The sequence below is a fragment of the Euprymna scolopes genome, chromosome 43, assembly GCF_053919585.1.
Source record: "Euprymna scolopes isolate OS-2025 chromosome 43, ASM5391958v1, whole genome shotgun sequence".
In the NCBI taxonomy this organism is placed as follows: domain Eukaryota; kingdom Metazoa; phylum Mollusca; class Cephalopoda; order Sepiida; family Sepiolidae; genus Euprymna; species Euprymna scolopes.
In genome coordinates, this window is record NC_136524.1 from 51,184,215 (window position 1) to 51,204,391 (window position 20,177).

Sequence of the window (20,177 nt, forward strand, 5' to 3'; positions counted from 1 at the left end):
GTAATAGTATTGTTGTTGTTAGTATTATTTTGTTATTGTTAATATCATTATTATTATTATTATTAGTAGTAGTAGTAGCAGGAGTAGTAGTAGTAAGTAGTAGTAGTAGTATTGTTGTTTTTTCTTAATTATTATTATTTAAATTTGCGTGCGCAGTAAAAGTTAAAAATTTATTTTCATTTCTGCAGCCAATACATATCTGTTTACCAAACCCCATTCATTATACAAGGAAGATACCAACATCGTAAGTACCATTTTTAATTTTTTTGAATAATTCCTTTGTTATGTTTGCAATTTTTGTGTCCCAAACTCGTACTCTACCACGATGAGTACCTTTTTGAGCTGGTTCCTTGATATTTCTTTCATTAGGTGAGGATTTTTGTTGACAGGAGAAGCATCATCATCATCATCATCATCATCATCATCATCATCATCATCATCATCATCCATTATACCCAGTGGTGTGTTGGGCAGCAACAAATCCCCTTCCCCTCGCTTATCCTGAGCCAGCCTAGCCAGTGAACCCCAAGAATACTGCATAGCTTTCCTCTCCCTTTCCATCGTTCTTCTCCAAGTGGCTCTCAGCCTTCCTCTCTTCCTTTTGCCATCTGGGGTCTAATGCAATGCTATTCTTGTGAGGTATTGTGGCTCTTTCCGGAGAACATGCCCAATCCACCTCCATCGCCGTTTTCTGATGATTAGACCCATATCTTTCTGATGGCATCTCTTTAGTAGGTCTTCATTGGAGATCTTCTCAGGCCAGAATATCCTTAGTATTCGTCGAAGGCAGGTGGTGTGGAAGGATCAAAGCTTGATGAAATCTGCTTCCGTTGTTTTCCAGCAATTCCGATCCATATAGGAGTGCTAATACTACGCAGCTCTGATTGAGTTTGAGCTTCGTGTTGGTGTTGTATTGCGCAGATCTCCACATGTTGCTCATTCTGCTAAACACGCTCCTTGCCTTGCTCAGCCTGCTTTGTATGTCCTCCCTTGTGCTGTCCTCGAGTCTGATGATGCTGCCCAAGTAGGTGAAGCTGTCGGATCTTAATCGTTGCTCTTCTTCTTCTTCTTTTTTTTTTAAACTCTTGTTTAATTTGTAGTGAATCGCTATTTCACAAACAGATTCGATGTATGTGTCCAATTGAAATGATTTAAATTTTATAAAATAGACGCTAGATCTAAAAGAACACCAGTTCACCCATGCAAACAGATGGTGGAATATTCACTGTGTGCTTCGTGAGTGTTGAATATTCACATGCCATCGATAATACGTCCCTTTATAAATTAAAACAAGGCATATTACCACTTGAAATGTAAAGGAATAGCATTTAGGGTCATGTCTAATAGGGACTATGTAAAGAGATGAATGAGATGGCAGTTCACATTACATTTAAACTTCTGTCAGGGAAGCAGGAAGCAAGGAGGGAATTCCAAAGTCTAGCAATCTGAGGAAATATATTAGAGTAGATGACTTTCTCCAGTGAAGTAGTGGGATTTTGTTGCTAAACGGGTTTTTCGAGAGTATGCACGTCGATGGGGAAAGCGTGTTCCATTAAAATACTTGTAAAACAGGTACAGAGATGCAACATTGTGGTGATGCAACAGAGGTTGGAGCTTGGTTGATAGTGCGGGATCTATTAGATTAGAGACTTATTTTTGATTCCTGTCTAGTAGTAGATGCACCAAACCAGATGTGGCAACAATACTCCATCCATGGGCGAATTGTGGCCTTGTACTAGATATGGAATACTGATATTCTTTCTTGCATTTGCAAACGTATTTTCCGAATTGATTTTCTGTTAAAAAAAACTTTATTATGAAATGCCATTTTATTGCTTCCCAACTAAAATATAACGTTTATAATTAAAGTCACTTGGAAAAAAAAAACATGGCTGACTGATTTTTAGGTGGTTTCTTTTCTTTTAATTTCTATTTTTGCTCTGCTACGCATAGAGCTCTCCTACTTATGATTTACTAGAGAAATTACTCTATCTTTTACAGATGCAACACACACACACACACACACACACACACACACACACACACACACACACACACACACACACACACACACACACACACACACATATATATAAATTTCAAGATTTAAGCTTAACAGATAACTTTTAATTCCAGAGTATGTGTGAATAAATAATCTGATTATATATATATATATATATATATATATATATATATATATATATATATATATATATATATATATATATATATATATATTCAGATTATTTATTCACACATACTCTGAAATTAAAAGTTATCTGTTAAGCTTAAAACTTGAAATTTATATATGTGTGTGTGTGTGTGTGTGTGTGTGTGTGTGTGTGTGTGTGTGTGTGTGTGTGTGTGTGTGTGCGAGTGTGTGTGCGAGTGTGTGTGTGTGTGTTTCGAATTTATCGATCGGTGTTAATCGTGACACCTTGCACTGATGATTCCCGAAAGGATAAAACACTACTGTCAGTAGTCATTTAATAATTATTATAGTAAATGATTATGTCATCCGTTTTAAGAAACTTGTTTATTATCATTGAGCACTTTTAGTTGAAAAAAAAGTCGGTCAATTTAGCTCATATGAGCAAATCATCATATAATGATTTAAGCACTCTGATAGAAGTTAAAAAACATTTAAAAATAAATGTTTAAATTTCAACAATATTTCTCGCGGTTAACAGTGGCCGAATGGATTTGGTCCTTGCTAATGGTGCCAGAGATGGCGTCTGTGGCCGGTTTCGAATCTATCGATCAGTGTAGATCGTAACACCCTGCATTGATGATTTCTGAAAGGATAAACCACTAGTGTCTGTTGGTATTTAATAATTATTATAGTAAATATATATATATATATAAGCATTTAAATTTTATTTAATTATTTTGCTGTGATACAATAATGTGAATGGCATAATCACATTGACTCACCAGTTCCCATTGGATCACCGAAGTTAAGCAATGTTGAACCTTGTCAGTACTAAATGGATGACCATTTGGGACTTCCAGGTGCTGTATGTGTCCTCTGCTTCTCTCGGGATTGTTTCCAGCCGTCCTGAACTTTTCCTTGCCACTGGACTCAAACAATGCCGATTCAGGAGACGTGTGGTTGGAGATTACGCAACCCGTGCCTCACAATTACAGCCACGGCTGCCCCTACAGGGGGTATCCTTTGTCTTTTGAGATTGAAGGAAGGCATCGATATAATAATGATATTTTTGGAGGAGAAAATATTCTCACCTGTGTTATTGTTTTTTGCTCAAATGCATCAAAAAAATGACCAAATTAATTAAAAAGAAACGACAGATATTTTTTATGGAAATCATTCGAAACAAGGCATGAAGCCACTTGATGTAAGGAGCTAACAAGAATAAAACAACAAAAAAAGATTATTGCAAAGACAAGAAATGCCTATTGACTTTACACTTAAAAGACCAAGGCTGTAGGTAAGAAGAAAACAGTGAGCAGGAAGAGAGTTCCACAACCATGCAGTTCTTGTAAAGAAGCTACTGGTATAGGAAGCTGTATTACAATGAGGTATTAAAACAGTGAATTGATGACGACCACTAGACCAATGAGTCAAACGAGCTGAAATAAAGGAAGCAGGGAATAGATCAGGCAATTCTGAAGAACACATTCCATAATAGTATTCATAAAAAAGACTCGAAATTAGCAACATCACATCTGTGAGAAAAATGGTGTGCTGAAGAAGAACGGTTGGAGGCAACTAAATCTAATTTATAAAACTCACTATGTTTGTTTGTCTGTCTCCATATTTTCAAACTATCTCTTCTGAAACTAAAAGTCACAGAGCGGCGCTAGGGCCTCAAATAATTGGATTTTTTATGGACCCTTCTTTTATTGATCTTTAGCTAGTTAAAATAGTTTTTAAGGGGTCAAAAAGGGGTTAAAATTGAAAAAATAATTGTTATACATTTTGTACATTCCTCTTAGTTTATTTTTAATCAGTTTATATGCGTATCATGTTGGTACAGTGGTAACGTCACCAGCTTTGAATGCTACAGTTTTGCTTTTGGTTTCGATTCTACTAGATGGCACCCGAATAGTTTTTTTTTTTTTTTACTTTTGAAATCACGACTCTATAATAATATATATGAAATCTGGACAAATTAAAATATCATATTTAAGCGTATTTTACAACCGGGAAAAGTCCCCCCACCCACCAAGTTACAAATACGTTTCTGCAATTTACCAAGAACCTTCAACTGAGACACCGATTCATCAGACCAATATAACAACAGTACTCCATACATGATCTGATAATATATTTGTAGAGATAAAGAATAGCTCCGAGTGTGAGAAAGTGTTTAGAGTGATAGAGCGAATCGACTTTATGAGAATCAGAAAGAGCAATGGATTAAATATTTGAACCCAAAAAAAATTTGATGAGAAAAAAAAGACTGAGAAGTTTTAGAGTCAATTTCTCATCAAGGACAAGACCATTATCTCAGTAAGAAAAAGGATACACCTACTGTTAGAGAATAGTCGGACATAAGCAGTAAATTATCTGTCTATCTATCTGTCTATCTATCTATCTATCTATCTATCTATCTATCTATCTATCTATCTATCTATGTAATTATCTATCTATCTTGCGATGAGTGGACAACAGAGACTGTAAGTCATGTTCTGACAACATGTAAAACTCTGTGACCTGGTCAAGTTTGCACCAGAAAATGCAAATGGAAACTGGAAGTGACGTGTCATTATCACGTGTTCCGGTTTGTGCAAGCATGGTTGGCAGTTGAATTCGGGTTCTATAATACACCTACTGTTAGAGAATAGCCAGAAAGAAACAGTAAATTGTCTGTTTATCTATATATCTATCTATCTATCTATCTATCTATCTATCTATCTATCTATCTAATTATCTATATATCTAGCGATGAGTGGACAACAGAGATTTGAAGTCATGTTCTGACAACTTGTCAAACTCTATGACCTGGTCAAGTTTGCACTGGAAAATGCAAAAGGAAACTGGAAATGACGTGTCATATATCACTTTTTCCGGTTTGCGCAAGCATAGTTGGCAGTTGGATTTGGGACATGAAGAGAGACACCAAGAGAGAGGGATAAAAATGGGTTTCCCCAGAGGGAGGAGAAATCTAAGAATGGAGGCACAGAAGACCAACGTCTCCCAGGAATGTAAATGAAAATTAAAAAGTTCTATAAAACATAATAATTTAAAATGTTATATTTGTCAGTGAAACATGACTATTGCTCATGTTAGAGAATAGTTGGACAGAAGCAGTAAATTATCTATCTATCTATCTATCTATCTATCTATCTATCTATCTATCTGTCTATATAATTATCTATATAGTTATCTATCTATCTGTTTCATTATCTATCTATCTATCTAATAATTATCTATCTCTATATATATATGTAATTATCTACCTATCTATATAATTATCTATCTATATATCTATATAATTATCTGTCTATATAATTATCTATCTATCTATCTGTCTATATAATTATATATATAGTTATCTATCTATCTGTTTCATTATCTATCTATCTATCTATATAATTATCTATCTATATAATTATCTATCTAATTATCTATCTATCTATATAATTATCTATCTATTTATATAATTATCTATCTATCTATCTATATAATTATCTATCTATCTATCTATCTATCTATCTATCTATCTATATAATTATCTATCTAGTGGTGAGTGGACAACAGATTTGAATCGTCAAACTTTTGCAAACTCTGTGATTGGTCAGTTTGCACCGGAAATATCCGAAGGGGGACTGGAAGTGACGTGCCACATGTCACATGTTCTGGTTTGTGCAAGGGGTAGTTGGATTCGAGTCACGGAGAAAGACAGGTGGGCTAAAAACGGGTCTCCCCATGAGGAAGAGGGAGATCTCAGAATAGAAGCACAGAATAACCCCCCCCAGCCAAAGATTGTCGATCACTCCCTTCAACTCTGATGAATACTTGGGAGTGAATAAAATACACAAAATCTCACATCGTCTCACGTCCTGTCTTGAAGCGTTCCTTTAAACAGATTCCAACTCCCCTAAGGTCGGTTGACGAACCTCCCATAAGAAACGATAGCAGAAACCAGAAGAGAGGCTGGTGTCATCAACGTAAATGTTAATTTTCTGAATAATATTCATGTTTAAATATTTATTCGAAAATGTCTGAATTTTTATTCATCTATTTTTTTTTGTTTGTTTAATTTTTAATGCTTTTCGCTAATACAAACATTATTCAACAGGGTTTTATGCCTACACTATCTATACTGCGACACTCAACACACAATTGAATGTCTGCTAGCTAGATCGTTTTCCCCATGCACCTCAATGGAATTAGCATATTTATTGCAAAACCAACGACCTCTTTATGGTATTGTTGCGTGCCTTGTTCTTCGGCAATAACATCTGTTTATGTATTCTGCAAAGATAAGCAAATACTTCTGTTTCCTTCAGGTCAAAGATTGCTGAATTGTGTATTGATTATAAATTTGCACGACTAAATTAACATTTAACAGATATAAGGAGTTTGCCAGGACGAAATTTCTGACCTTAAGGAAACAGAAATGTTTGCTTATCGTTGCAGAACTCGCAGAACACATAAACAGATGTTATCCACGAAGAACAATGCATGTAACAATACCATTAGAAAGGTTGTCGGCTTTGCAATAAATATCAGTGACGGGACAATTCCAATATTTTTCCAGATTCCGACACAATTACAGATTCCGATTCTGATTCTTTATTAATCTCTAAATATTTAAATATAAAGTTGTTATTTCCCCCCGATTACCGTAAAAAAAAGCACACGTTAAAATGTGCAGATATTTTCTTGAACGTAAAAACAAACATGTAGGGTTAGGGATGATGTATAGATTTTAGTTTTAATGGTGGTTAAAAATCAATAAATATTGATTATTTTAACATTACCACCAGCAGCGGAAGATTTTTGTCTTAAACAAAATTAAGTAAAAAATAAAAATAAAAAAATCGTTTTTTTTTTTTTGCATCAGAAACTAGGCACAAATTTTTCTGATACTGATTCCACTACCGATTCCAATATCCCCAAAAGGTCCAATATACTGATTCCACTACCGATTCCAATATCCCCAAAAGTTCCAATATACTGATTCCACTACCGATTCCAATATCCCCAAAAGGTCCAATATACTGATTCCACTACCGATTCCAATATCCCCAAAAGGTCCAATATACTGATTCCACTACCGATTCCAATATCCCCAAAAGTTCCAATATACTGATTCCACTACCGATTCCAATATCCCCAAAAGGTCCAATATACTGATTCCACTACCGATTCCAATATCCCCAAAAGTTCCAATATACTGATTCCACTACCGATTCCAATATCCCCAAAAGTTCCAATATACTGATTCCACTACCGATTCCAATATCCCCAAAAGTTCCAATATACTGATTCCACTACCGATTCCAATATCCCCAAAAGTTCCAATATACTGATTCCACTACCGATTCCAATATCCCCAAAAGGTCCAATATACTGATTCCACTACCGATTCCAATATCCCCAAAAGTTCCAATATACTGATTCCACTACCGATTCCAATATCCCCAAAAGTTCCAATATACTGATTCCACTACCGATTCCAATATCCCCAAAAGTTCCAATATACTGATTCCACTACCGATTCCAATATCCACAAAAGTTCCAATATACTGATTCCACTACCGATTCCAATATCCCCAAAAGTTCCAATATACTGATTCCACTACCGATTCCAATATCCCCAAAAGGTCCAATATACTGATTCCTGATTCTGATTCCGATTCCTCCTTGCAACAATAATAAATGCGCTAGCTCACTTATACGATGCATGCACAAGTAAGATTCTAGTTTCTGACCTTTTGGCTAGAAACAAAGTTGGTTTAGTGCCTAATTTATTTTTGTATTTTTCAGAAATAAATAAATTTTCCAAGGTGTAGTATCTGTTCTAATGTTACACTTAGTTGATTCTGTCCTAAGTCAGTGAAATGGGAAATCCTTCTTGACTAAGGCAATTTTTAAGTTTTGTTCCAATCCAGAGTGCTCCTTTTAGGAGAGCTGGATGTTGCCCACATTAAAAATGATCTTGTGTCACATTTTGCCCTCATGTGGAGGCAAATAAATAGCAATAAATAGGAGCTCTGCTGTGGGAGTCGCTGTATAGATGACGTAGAAATAAAACTCTGGTGAATAATGTTTGGACTACTGAAATGCATTAAACAACAACAATAACAAGGGGTAAAATCTCTGTCTCATTTGAGGGTTCTTAATAAGGTGCAGAAACAGCTATGTAATTTGATGGCTTCCCTCACCTTTATTTCTTCTCTAAAACCTCTCTATCACAGAGGTGATATTGCTAGTCTCAGTCTTTTCTACATAACTATCTTGACAGTTGTAGACCGTTGTAAATGGTGTGCGTTTATTTGGGATGCTGTGTGTTCGTGTGTTTTATAGGAGAAACCGGGTCAACCCATCTTGAGTGAATATGACAAAAAAAAAAAAAATGCTTGATAAAAACAACTGGTTAATTTATTTATTTGCGAACTATTATCCTCATCTTTCTTAATTGTTGTTTCACGACGTTTCGGCCAACTATTCCTCTGGCCTTCGTCAGGGGGTTAACCACGACGAGATAGGAATGCTGAGTCTCTTAACTTTATAATCAGCAATTACTGTCTTTCATAGTTGTCATCGTCTCACCACGTTTTCGGCCAAGTAAGCCTCTGGCCGGCTTTGGGTAGGAATGAAACTGCTTACTTCAGACAATGCTCACCTCGAACCATAGAGATTCAATGCCTCTATCCACTGCACCGAAACATTGTGAAACAACAACTAGAAGATGAAGATAATAGTCTTCAAATAAATAAATAATAAAAATAAAACAGCTGGTATAATAACATTCCTATCATATTTTCAGTGGCAGACACCGTCCATTGTGGCCCAAGTATGGAGAGTACTTATATTTGCCACCGCAGCGATGGGTTCATTCACTAGAGGTAAGTATTCTTTATTGTTGTACTTATTATTCATTAATGATGTTTTTCCCCTATTTTCCTGGCGTCTGAATGACAGCAAGTCTCCTCAAATTTCCAGTATACTTCATTCTATTCTATTATTATCGAAACCGACATGATGTTTACCAGTGATGGAACAATTCCAATATTTTTCAAGATCTCATTCTCACTCATTGTCACACCTTGATTACCAATCCTATTTTAGTTCCTTTTGTGCGACTTGATGAACAACTTCCTGTAGCTTTGTTCTGCTGATAAACTTATTTCCTCTTTTTTTTTTTTTTTTTGTTGGATTATTTCCTCTTTTTCCCTAACACTTGGAGGGGAGGAGGACGTCAATAGTATCACATTATTTTGCTATTTAATTCCCTCCCCACGAGAGCATAATTAAGCACAACATCAGTGTGTTAAGCATAGTGGGCAGCTCGGGTCTGCCAGGTATGTTTCAAGCGTAGATCTGTCAATTTGTTACTCTACAAGTGTCGTTCCAAAAGTACGGCCTCCTTATTTTTTTTTTAAACTCAAAAAGGTGAAGAGCTACGAAGACGGGAATGATACCATTAAAACAAACGACCTTTTGTGCTCCATAATTTTTTTTTCTACATAGTCACCACCATTCTAAATGCATTTTATATTCTTTGTTTTATGTTTTAGTCACGCACATGTTTGGGTGTATATTTCCTGCACAGATGGTCAGCATTTTGTGTGCGTTTTATCGTTGATAATACGTGGATGCTGGGAGAGAAAAAAAGCAACAGGACATTAAAGAATAAACACTAGAGCTTACATACATATGCATGTATTCTCAAGTGTACATTTTGACGAAAGACAAACAAAAAAGGGAGTTGCTGAACACCTAAGGTGGTACTTAATACATCAAAGAAAGGGGTCAAACGCCCGAGATAATTATTGAGTGAAGGAATACATTAATGTCCTAATACAATCAAAGGAAAGGCAGAGACTGGAGACATATTGTACAATGTCGGACATAGAGAGAGAAAGGAAAGAGACAGGGAGGGAGAGAGAGAGAGAGAGAGAAAGAGAAAGGTAGAGGGGAAGAGTGAGAATTAAAAAAAATACTGTACAATGTCAGAGAAAAAGAGAGAGAGGGAGAGAGAATTAGAAAATACTGTGCAATGTCAGTGGCAGAGAGAGAGAGAGAGAGAGAGAGAGAGAGAGAGAGTGTGTGTGAGAGAGAGAGAGAGAGAGGGAGAGAGAGAGAAAGAAAAAGGTAGAGGGAAAGAGTGAAAATTAGGAAAATACTGTACAATGTCAGAGAGAGAGGAAGAAGAAAAAGATTAGAATACCATATAATGCTGAATAGACAGAGAGAAGGAAAGAGGGGGAGAGAGTATGAGAATATTGTACAATGTCGGTGTGTGTGTGTGTGTGTGTGTGTGTGAGAGAGAGAGAGAGAGAGAGAGAGAGAGAGAGAGAGAAGCATTAAAAGAATACTGTACAAAGTCAGATAGAATGAGATAGAGAGAGAGGGGAGGGAGATAAAGATTAGAAGCATACTGCATGATTTTTGATAGGGAGGAAGGGAGAGGGGAGAGAGGAGAGAGAGATTAAAAGAATACTGAACAATGTTGGGTAGAGAGAGAAAGAGAGAAAGAGAGAGAGAGAGAGAGAGAGAGAGATTAGTAGCGCAGAAATTAGGAGCTCGTGATTTCTGAAAACTTTATAATAGAGTAGCAAATAATGGACAATCAATAATTCCCCCACTATCCAACAATCATGAGCTTGCTTGCACGGCAACCAAGAAGGCTAACATGTTTGCCCGTTGGTTTGCTTCTATCTCTACTTTGGACTCAGCAAACCACTCCCTCGCAAATTTTCATTTGCAAACAGAAACCACACTAGATGATCTGAAAATCACCTTTTCTCAGCTATATCATAAAAATCCTGGAGACCTCAAAAGCAAGTGGACCTGATCTCATCCAGGCTGTGCTATTAAAAATGTTCTGCTGAGGTTGTTCCAGTTCTCTCTAAAGTTTTCAACAAATGCCTTAAACGAATCTTGTTTTCCTGACTGCTGGAAAACTGCTTCTGTGGTACCAGTTTACAAGAGTTCTGGCGAAAGAACTGACTCATTAAATCGTCACTTTATTGGCCTCCTCCCTTTTTTCGACAAAATATTTAAGTCCATAATTAACCAAGCTCTAGTACTAAACTTCTGTCCGACCAACAGTATGGATTTAAGCAAGCTTGTTCTTACTGTAATCTCTGAATGTATATACTTTGCACTGGATAAAGCAGGTGTGGCTAGGGCAGTAGCCCTAGCTATATCTAAGGCTTTTGACAGAGCATAGCACGATGGTCTTCTCATGAAAATCAGATCATATGGTATATACTGAACGAATACTTAATATAATTAAATCCTTCTTAAATAAGAGAAAAATCCAGATTGTCCTTGATGGTCATACTTCAAAGCAATATGATATAAATGCAGGTATACCTCAGGGGTCGATCCTTGGACCTTTATTATTCCTGATATTCATAAATGACCTCCCCAATAAAATTGTCTCTGAGATGGGTATATTTGCTGCCGACACCAAGCTCTATAACAGACATGAGGGCCGATTAAAAAATAAATGTTCCTATTTACAATACCCCCCCCCGGGACAGAGTTAGACACCAAGATCGTTTTTTAACGTGGAGAAAAGGAACAAAAAATAAAAATTGTCTCAGTCGTGAAGGACTTCTCCTCCACTGACAGAGAACAAGAAATTGAAGTGCAGCATCTGAAGAACAGATACTACACTGTGATCTCGGCCCAAAGGCCAGGTATCAAAATACCTCCAATAAGTATTTGATTAAATAAAGAACAGTCCGATTTTGACCAAAGTTAACACCCTTATACAGCCTAACATCACAAGTGTATTTGAGAAGTTTTATCACCACACAAGCAAAAAAGCACAGCATATAAAATCAACAGTAGGTTCTTTGATAAGACAGGAGTGCGTTTAAAATGAATGTTTCTGTTTAGAGTACAACTGAACCATGATACTTGACTTTTGCTTTTTAAATTTTAATTCATGCCATTATATAAAATGATTTCATAAAATCAATAGTAGTTTCTCTACAGTGCAATGTAGATTACAATGTATTGTGGAGTAAATCACCACAAAGAGGAATGTGAAGCTTCCTCCCGGTGCACCGTGGAGGGTTTCTGACTAGAGCATGCAATCAATTGATTTGATTGAAAGTGGTCGATTTCTACAAATGTTGATAATAAAAGTATTGGAAATGTGGAAATTTCGTTAATCTCTATTCAATCCCGGGCAACATCGCGTCTCCCTGCTACTATTTGATATTCTTTACTTTTATGCTTTTTTTTTTAGTGACGCTCGTGTCCAGGTGCATCTTTCTGAGGCAGGTATTCACCATTTTGTATTTGTGTTATCATGTGCTCTGACGCACTCATCACACTTGTGTCTCCTCAATGTACATACCTCTGACTAACCTGACAAGCAGTAAAATCACACCCCTTTACTGATAAGATCCCTAGATGCCGGAAAGATTTCTACTCTAAACGTTTCTTCATTTGTACTGCTAGACTTTGGAATTCCCTCCTTGTTTCCTGCTTCCCTGACTGTACAAACCTGCTAAAGTTTAAATCTAATGTGAACAGACATCTTGCTGCTCAACTCCCCACAGTTCCCTGTTAGGCACAATCCCAAATATTAGCCCCTAATATTCCAAGTGGCAATATGTCTTGTTTGAGGTGAAAAAAAGTAAAGAAAAAAACTTAAAAAAAGAAGATTAAAACTAACCTATCTCTGACCAGGTCTTTATTTATCCCTCTTTTTCTCAAGACCATTCTTATCATTTCCTCACATGTTTTCTTTTTTTTTGGCCTTCGCTCATGAACCAGACTTGCTATCTCAACTGTTCTACTTGTGTTAACTCCCTCAAATCTCTCATTCATTCTTTCAATGTGACCATACTAATAAAGTCTCCTCTTCTGCATACTCTCCAGATTCAACCTTCTTTTTTAGGCCATCAGAACTAAACCTGTCTTTAAAACACACCTTATACATTCATCATATTCTTCTCATATTAGTTTGTCAAAGACAGATGAAAAAAAAAGAGTTACGATGCATGAAAAGTATTACTTAATATAACAAGGAGTAAAATCATGGATATAATTACTAAATGCATAAAAAGTGCATTAATATGTTAATGCAATCAATAATAATATGCGTTGCCAGGTTGGATATAGCGAGTCATGAATGAAGCTGTTCCTCCATCGGAAAACCATCTGGTTAGCTTAGGGATGATCCGATGACACATGCTGTAAGGTTGTTTAAAGTGAAGCTGGTTTGTTCAGAGTCAGACTCACTTTCTTGTCCCAACCAGCTGGAACCAGTGGCAGAACAGAGTCAAGAAGGTGGACACCAGGTGGGATGCAGGAGCTGCTGGAAGTGTTGATGTCCTCTGACATACAGCAGCTGGTATTCCCAAACTGTCACCCATCTAGTATTGTGCAGATTTGAAGTTGCTTAACTTCAGTGATCTAACAAGAACCAGTGTGCCAATGTGATTATGCTATACTAATGTATAAAGAATGCATGAGTGCATCTTACTTAGATTTCTCTGGGATAGTCTTGGAGTCTTTGTAACTGCTACCAGAATTCAGTCCTTAGGATTCTGACCATGAAAGACGCCTGACAAATATGGTGTCAGGGTCGTGAAGGCCATGCTAACATGTTAGCCAATCAGAGCATGTCCGATGACTTTGAAAAATCCTGCAGGAAAATTGGAAGCCTTATAGGAGTACAGGGTGGAACAATAAATTTGTCCCCCCTAAAGAAAACAACACTACAGCTTTATTTTAAAACTTTTATTGAAAAAATCAATTCACGTAACTTGATTATGTAATAGAGCTATTTATTCAATGTAGCCGCCTTCAGACTCAGTCATGACCTAGATACAAGTCTGGACCACAGGAACACCTGGCGGATGACAGTGGTTAGGCTAGCTTTGGTGTTGTGGGAGGTTATGTTGGTGATGTTCTCAATGTATAACCAAGTAGTCCAGCAGGTTCAGGTTGAGGGAGAAGGGAGGGGCAGTGAGAGAAAGTTACCATACCCAGGGTCTGCCAGCAGCCGCCTGATTGCACCAAGGGATCGCCACACTCTTCAGCACATCCAGGTACACTTAGGTGTTGACTTTCAAGCTGAGGTTGAAGATGTAAGGTGGCATGTTGGGCCCTAACGAAATCATACCAAAAGCCATAACCGTGACCGCAAACTTTGTTTTCATCACCCTGGGAACGTCCCTGTTATTTGTGGTAATCCAGCGATGCATTTTGAGGTTGCTAGCAATAGTTCTGTTGTCATAACTTGGACCTGTATGGAGCATTAGCTGTACAGTGGCGCATCTCCAATCTTGCTCGTTCAACATTGTGCCACTTTCAGACATGATAGAAGGCTCCTATCGCTTTTGGGATTTCTACACAACAGGCAAACTAGTGGATGGTTTGTAACAAAAAAGAAAAAAGAAAATTGGTTTTCATCAAATGGAAATGGAATCATGCCTTTTCTTGGGTAACACTTTTATCCGCCCTCTGTGTAGAATCAGGTTTTTGACTTCTGAACAGTAAAGCTCATTCTCTCATTGACTAGTATTTTTAGAAGGAGATAACTTTGATATAATCCAAGAGAGATCATTTAGATAACATTGATTTCCAGAGTGGAGAGTGCATTCTATCATTCTCATTGGCAGTATAATTAAAAGGAGATAATTTAGATATTGGATAATTCAAAGGAAACCACTCACATAATTCTGAAGCTAACACGATTATTGGAACATTTCCGGCCCTTGTCCCATCGCAGCAATATGGCATCCCTCTGCTTATTTTACGTCTATGGAATGTGCTCTGACAAGCTTAGCGCATTCGTGCCCCCAACCAACACGACTAGCAGCTAAATCCCACCCCTTCATTTTAGAGGTTCTAAGACGCTGAAAAATCTCCTATTGAGACAACTTCTTTCTTCGGACCGCTTTGATTTTTGGAATACCCTCCCTGCTCCCTGTTTCCACAACTGTGTCAACATGCAGAAATTTAAATGTAGTGTTAACAAATATCTTGCTGATAGCGACATAAAGTTGCTAAACAATTTTTTAAAAATGTAAAGTATGATAAGAAAAATATTTCTTTGAACTTTTTAAATTTAGCTAATCTACTACAATAATTATTAAACACCAACAGACACTAGTGTTTCGTCCTTTTGGGAATCATCAGTACAGGATGTCAAAATTAACACCGGTCGAATATTCGTATTTTGGCTAATCTTCAATTATACATTTCTATATGAATGAAAGAGTAGATGCATGTTTGTCTGTGTGTCTATGTGTAGATATTTAACCGATAAACTCTTAAACTACTGGTCACATGACATTGGAATTAACATGGGCAAGTTAAAACGTAAAACTGTTGATTGCAACTTGCTGACATATTTTTGTTACTTTTGCGCACGCATAGCAAAAAGTGGTTTAATTTTATAACTTTTTTTCATCTATCTGTCACGTTAGCTCAAGTGGTAGTGAACACGGATGAAGTGCTAAATGCTTTGCTTTCAATTCTAGCTGATAGTACCCAAGTAATTTTTTTTTAACTTTTGAAATCGGTACTATATATATATATATATATATATATATATATATATATATATATATATATAATATAAAGCTGAATGTGTGTGTGTGTGTGTGTGTGTGTGTGTGTGTGTGTGTGTGGTCACGAATAGGCTCCTATATGAAAACACTATCAATAATTCCCCTCACTCTTTATCTGTGCCTAAACCTAAATGTAGATTCCATAAACAAAGCTTCTTTCTTAGAACTGCACGCCTGTCAAATTGTCTTCCGTTTTCCTGCTTTCCGGCTGAGTACAATATGGTTGTCTTCAAGCCTAACGTAAATAAGTTCTTGATAAGCCGTTCCATATGAGTTAACAAATTTACCGAATTTTCATTACTAATGATTACTATATTTTCCAATTTCTACTGTACACTCTTTAACCCTTATCCTTGAGTGGCCTCTTGGCCTTGATAATGTGGTGATGCCTGTGTAAAAGAAAAAAAAGAAGACTATTTTAAAAAACTGATTACATATAATGATAGAAAATGTATCGAGACACAGAAATGGGTATGTTTGATCTGGATGAATGGTGGTTCATAAAAATTGTGGGGTCTGCATTCGCGATTGGTCCACAAAGTATGGAAATAAAAAATTTAAAAATAAAAAAAAAAGTTTACAAGTGTTTTTGATATAGATGTACATAAGAATACTTTGATAAGTAGGTTTTAACTTAAATAGGGATGGTATAATAAAATTGTGGGGTCTGCATTCGCGCCTGGCCTCCATAGAATGGAAATAGGCACAAACTTTAATAAAGACTTTTCATATCTATCTGCGTAAGTATACTTTGATAATTATGTTTCAGTTTGAAGAAACATGGTATAATAAAATTATGGGGTGTTCGTTCGCACCTGACCTCCATAGAATGGAAATATGTCACAAAGTTTAACAAAGTTTTTTAATATAGATCCACAGAATATTGTGATAAGTGTTTCAGTGTGAACAGGTATGGTATAATAAATTATGGGGTTTATCTATTTTATTTTTACTTTCATCATATTTTGCTTTGGTTTTGATACCTCCGAATTCGAAGCTATCTCTTTACAACCCTTCCTTTTCATAACCTATCATACTTTCATAAATAAGAGTCCATTCTCTGTAGGCTGTTTTTGAACCCAGTCAACGAGGGGTACTTTTGCTAGTATATATATATATATATATATATATATATATATATATATATATATATACTAGCTGTACCCTGCCACGCGTTGCAGTGGCTCAATTTGGTGTAATGGAAAAATTTAATAAAAAGAGAAAATCCATGTTTCTTATATTAGTACAGCAATCCACTGCAAAAAGTGATAAAGAAGGCGAAAATGAAAAAAAATGGTACTCTTGCAGAATTTGATCTGGATCCTCGGGAGTTTCTGTCAATCATTCATGGTTTGGACTTGACCAACAATCAGTGGATGAAGCCGAACGTAGCAAAAATGTTGAAACGTTAAATGTTTTTTTTTTTTTGTTGTTGTTTTACAAAAATATGAGTTAGTAATTAATATTTGGTTGATGGTGGGGGAAGGGGGGTTACTATACACAGACTCGAAAAAGTTGTCCAAAAACAAATAAATGAGAGCAAAGGTAAGGTAAGTTACGTTTCTACCTAATTGGATAATTGTTTAGTGTTTTTATGTAATGTAAAATGTTTAATTGGCTCAAAAAACAGAAATGGTCGCGGACTCTGTTGAATACGTTAAGTTTGGGAAAGTAAGTTGAAAACTAAAAACTATACAAACAGTGTCTGAAACTCACCGAATATATGTTACCATGACATAGGCTGGCATAATCAGTGGGTTTCTGACAGTATTTTGTATAGTTTTTTTAGTTTTAACTCACTTTCTCTAACTTAAAGTAATCAACAGTGTCCACCACCATTTGTAGCTTTCAAATACCCCGATAAACACTGTTTTTCGAGCCGACTAAACATTACATTAAATGAAAAGGGTTTGCATTACTAAACACAGATACAAAGAAGTTGTCAAAAAATAAATATATAACAAATAAATGTTATCAAAGGCAAGAAAAGTAAATGTTCTACCTAACTGGATAACATTGTAGTGTTTTTATGTAATGCATAATCTGTTCAAAAACATTCAATGTTTATCGGTATATCTGAAAAATACAAATGGCGGCAGACTGTATCGAACACGTTAAGTTTGGGGAAATTTTGGGAAAATAAGTTTAAACTAAAAAACTATACAAAATACTGTTAGGAACTCACTCAATATATGTTACCATGACGTAGGCTGGCATATAATTGGTGGTTTTAAACTTTTGCTCGATACAGGTAACGACTTTTAAAAGTCCCTTTTAGTGATTACCTGGTTTGAGGATATTTGTACAACTAAACGGCAAATCTGCTCCACAAAATTCCGGTATTATTTTACTTTAAGGCCCGTTTCACGTTCCTATATAACAAAATATTTTATTGTAGATTTCGGTGTGCTAAAAACGAATCTGCAAACCGTTTCCGTAGCAAAAAGAAAGTTTTCATGATATTCATGAAATTACTTTTTCGAACAGTGGGTGATCACTTTTCAATGTAAATTTAACTTAGAATGAGCACCCACTTTCTGGCCACGTGAGAGAGGGGCATTTTTCTGTATGTTTCTTGGCTAAAAAGTTTTTTGTTTGATTTCTTTTGCATGGTAATAACCCCTGAACTCTGAGACTATTTTCCATTTCACAGCCGTAGCCTTCGTTTACGCTATGTGTGAGCATAAACGAAAGCTGTTTAGCCAATAAACATGGGAAAAAATCCCCCCTCTCTCAGGTGGCTAGAAAGTGGGTGCTCATTTTAAGTTAAATTTACATGGAAAAGTGATCGCCACTTTTTCGAAAAAGTAATTTCTTCATATCATAAAAACTATTTATTTTTTTTGCTACGGAAACGGTTTGCAGATTCGTTTTTAGCACACCAAAATCTACAAAACAAATTTTGTTATTTACGAACGTGAGACGCACGGCCCTTAATGGAAAATTATATAAAAATTCCAGGGGAAAATAGTTTTCAATAAAAACAGCAAATGAATTCGATAGAAAAAAAATGGATGCTATTTTTTTTTTCTTTTTTCTGTGTTTCTTAGCTAAAAAGTTTTTTTTTGATATCTTTTGCATGAACTCTGGGACTATTTTCCATTTCACAGACGTAGCCTTTGTTTATGCTATGCGTGAGCATAAACGAAAACTGTTAAATATGCATTCGCGTACCAAACTGCCTTGTCAAAAAACCTTTAAGCCAATAAACACGAAAATAAATGCCCCTTCCTCAGGTGGCCAGAAAGTGGGTGCTCATTTTAAGTTAAATTTACATGGAAAAGTGATCACCCACTTTTCGAAAAAAAAATTTCTTCAGATCATGAAAACTATTTTGGTACTCCTTGGGCGTTGAGTTCCATGGCGACTCGCAGAATTATTTAATGGTCGTTCCTTTAGTACCCTCCCTAGTCAAGGCTAACGCATGCGCATGTAACATTTTTTATTTATTTACTTATGTGGTGGAGTTTCTATACTGATAGGTTTTTTGAAATTTTTTCACTGGATTATTATTGATTGAACACTAACCAGATTATGAAAAGAATTGGAAAAAAAAAATCATTTCAACATTTGAAAGGGGTACTCACTTTTTAGTTACCACGTTCTGGTAAATCGGTCACTCATTTTTTTTTTTTTCTCAATACGGAAGTGTCTTTGGGAGATATAAAATGGTTGCATGTTGACGAAGCAATGTATCGGGAGGCGTACGGGATGAAAAATTATTGGTAAATTTTTAGATTAGGTCCACCTCCTCAATTTTCTTTTAAATGACGACTTGAAATGGTTTTCGACTATGCTGAATACGAAAATCGCATTGAAATTTTGTAGAAATAAGTAGTTATCAAGATATAAAAAGTTGTATTATGCATTGTAATCTTTGGCGGCCATCTTTTTTACGTGCGTGTATTTGTTTATGGTGCATGCGCACGTAGAAAGATGGCCGCCGAAGAATACAATGAATAATACAACTATTTATTTCCGCAAAATTTCAATGCGATTTGCGTGTTCAGCATACTCGGAAACCTATAAATGTCGTCATTGAAAGGAAAATTGTGGAGGTGGACTTAATCTAAAAAAATACCAAATTATTAAACATTTCTCCAGCATGTTAGTGAAATTTATAATACTTTAAAAAAATTTAAAAAAAAACAAAAGTTTTGAAAAAAAACAAAAAATCTCACCTTTCATAAAAACAATTTAAAAAAAAAAACACCCACAAACTGACTTTTAACTAAATAAGTAAAAAAAAAAAAAAAATTTTTAAAACTCGAAACTTTATTTTCATAAAAACAATAAAAAAAAGTCATGTTCAATCTATTTTTTTTCCTTTGAGAAACAAATATATTTCTGACTTACAAATGCGGTAGAGGCTCATATTATTTTTACTTTCTATGATTTTGATATACCGCGTTTTTATTGCTTACAAAATGGGT

At 35.8% G+C, this 20,177-nt stretch overlaps 1 protein-coding gene across 5 annotated transcripts in view; it reads left to right on the forward strand.

The window, feature by feature from the left end:
* Positions 1–20,177, forward strand: part of LOC145268346 (uncharacterized) — a 306,384-nt gene that overhangs the window by 242,478 nt on the left and 43,729 nt on the right. For all 5 annotated transcript variants that reach the window (XM_080123859.1, XM_080123860.1, XM_080123858.1 and 2 more), the window contains 2 exons: positions 189–244; positions 8,964–9,042. In XM_080123859.1, coding sequence (XP_079979985.1) covers positions 189–244; positions 8,964–9,042 — 135 coding nt within the window. The remainder of the gene's footprint in view (positions 1–188; positions 245–8,963; positions 9,043–20,177) is intronic.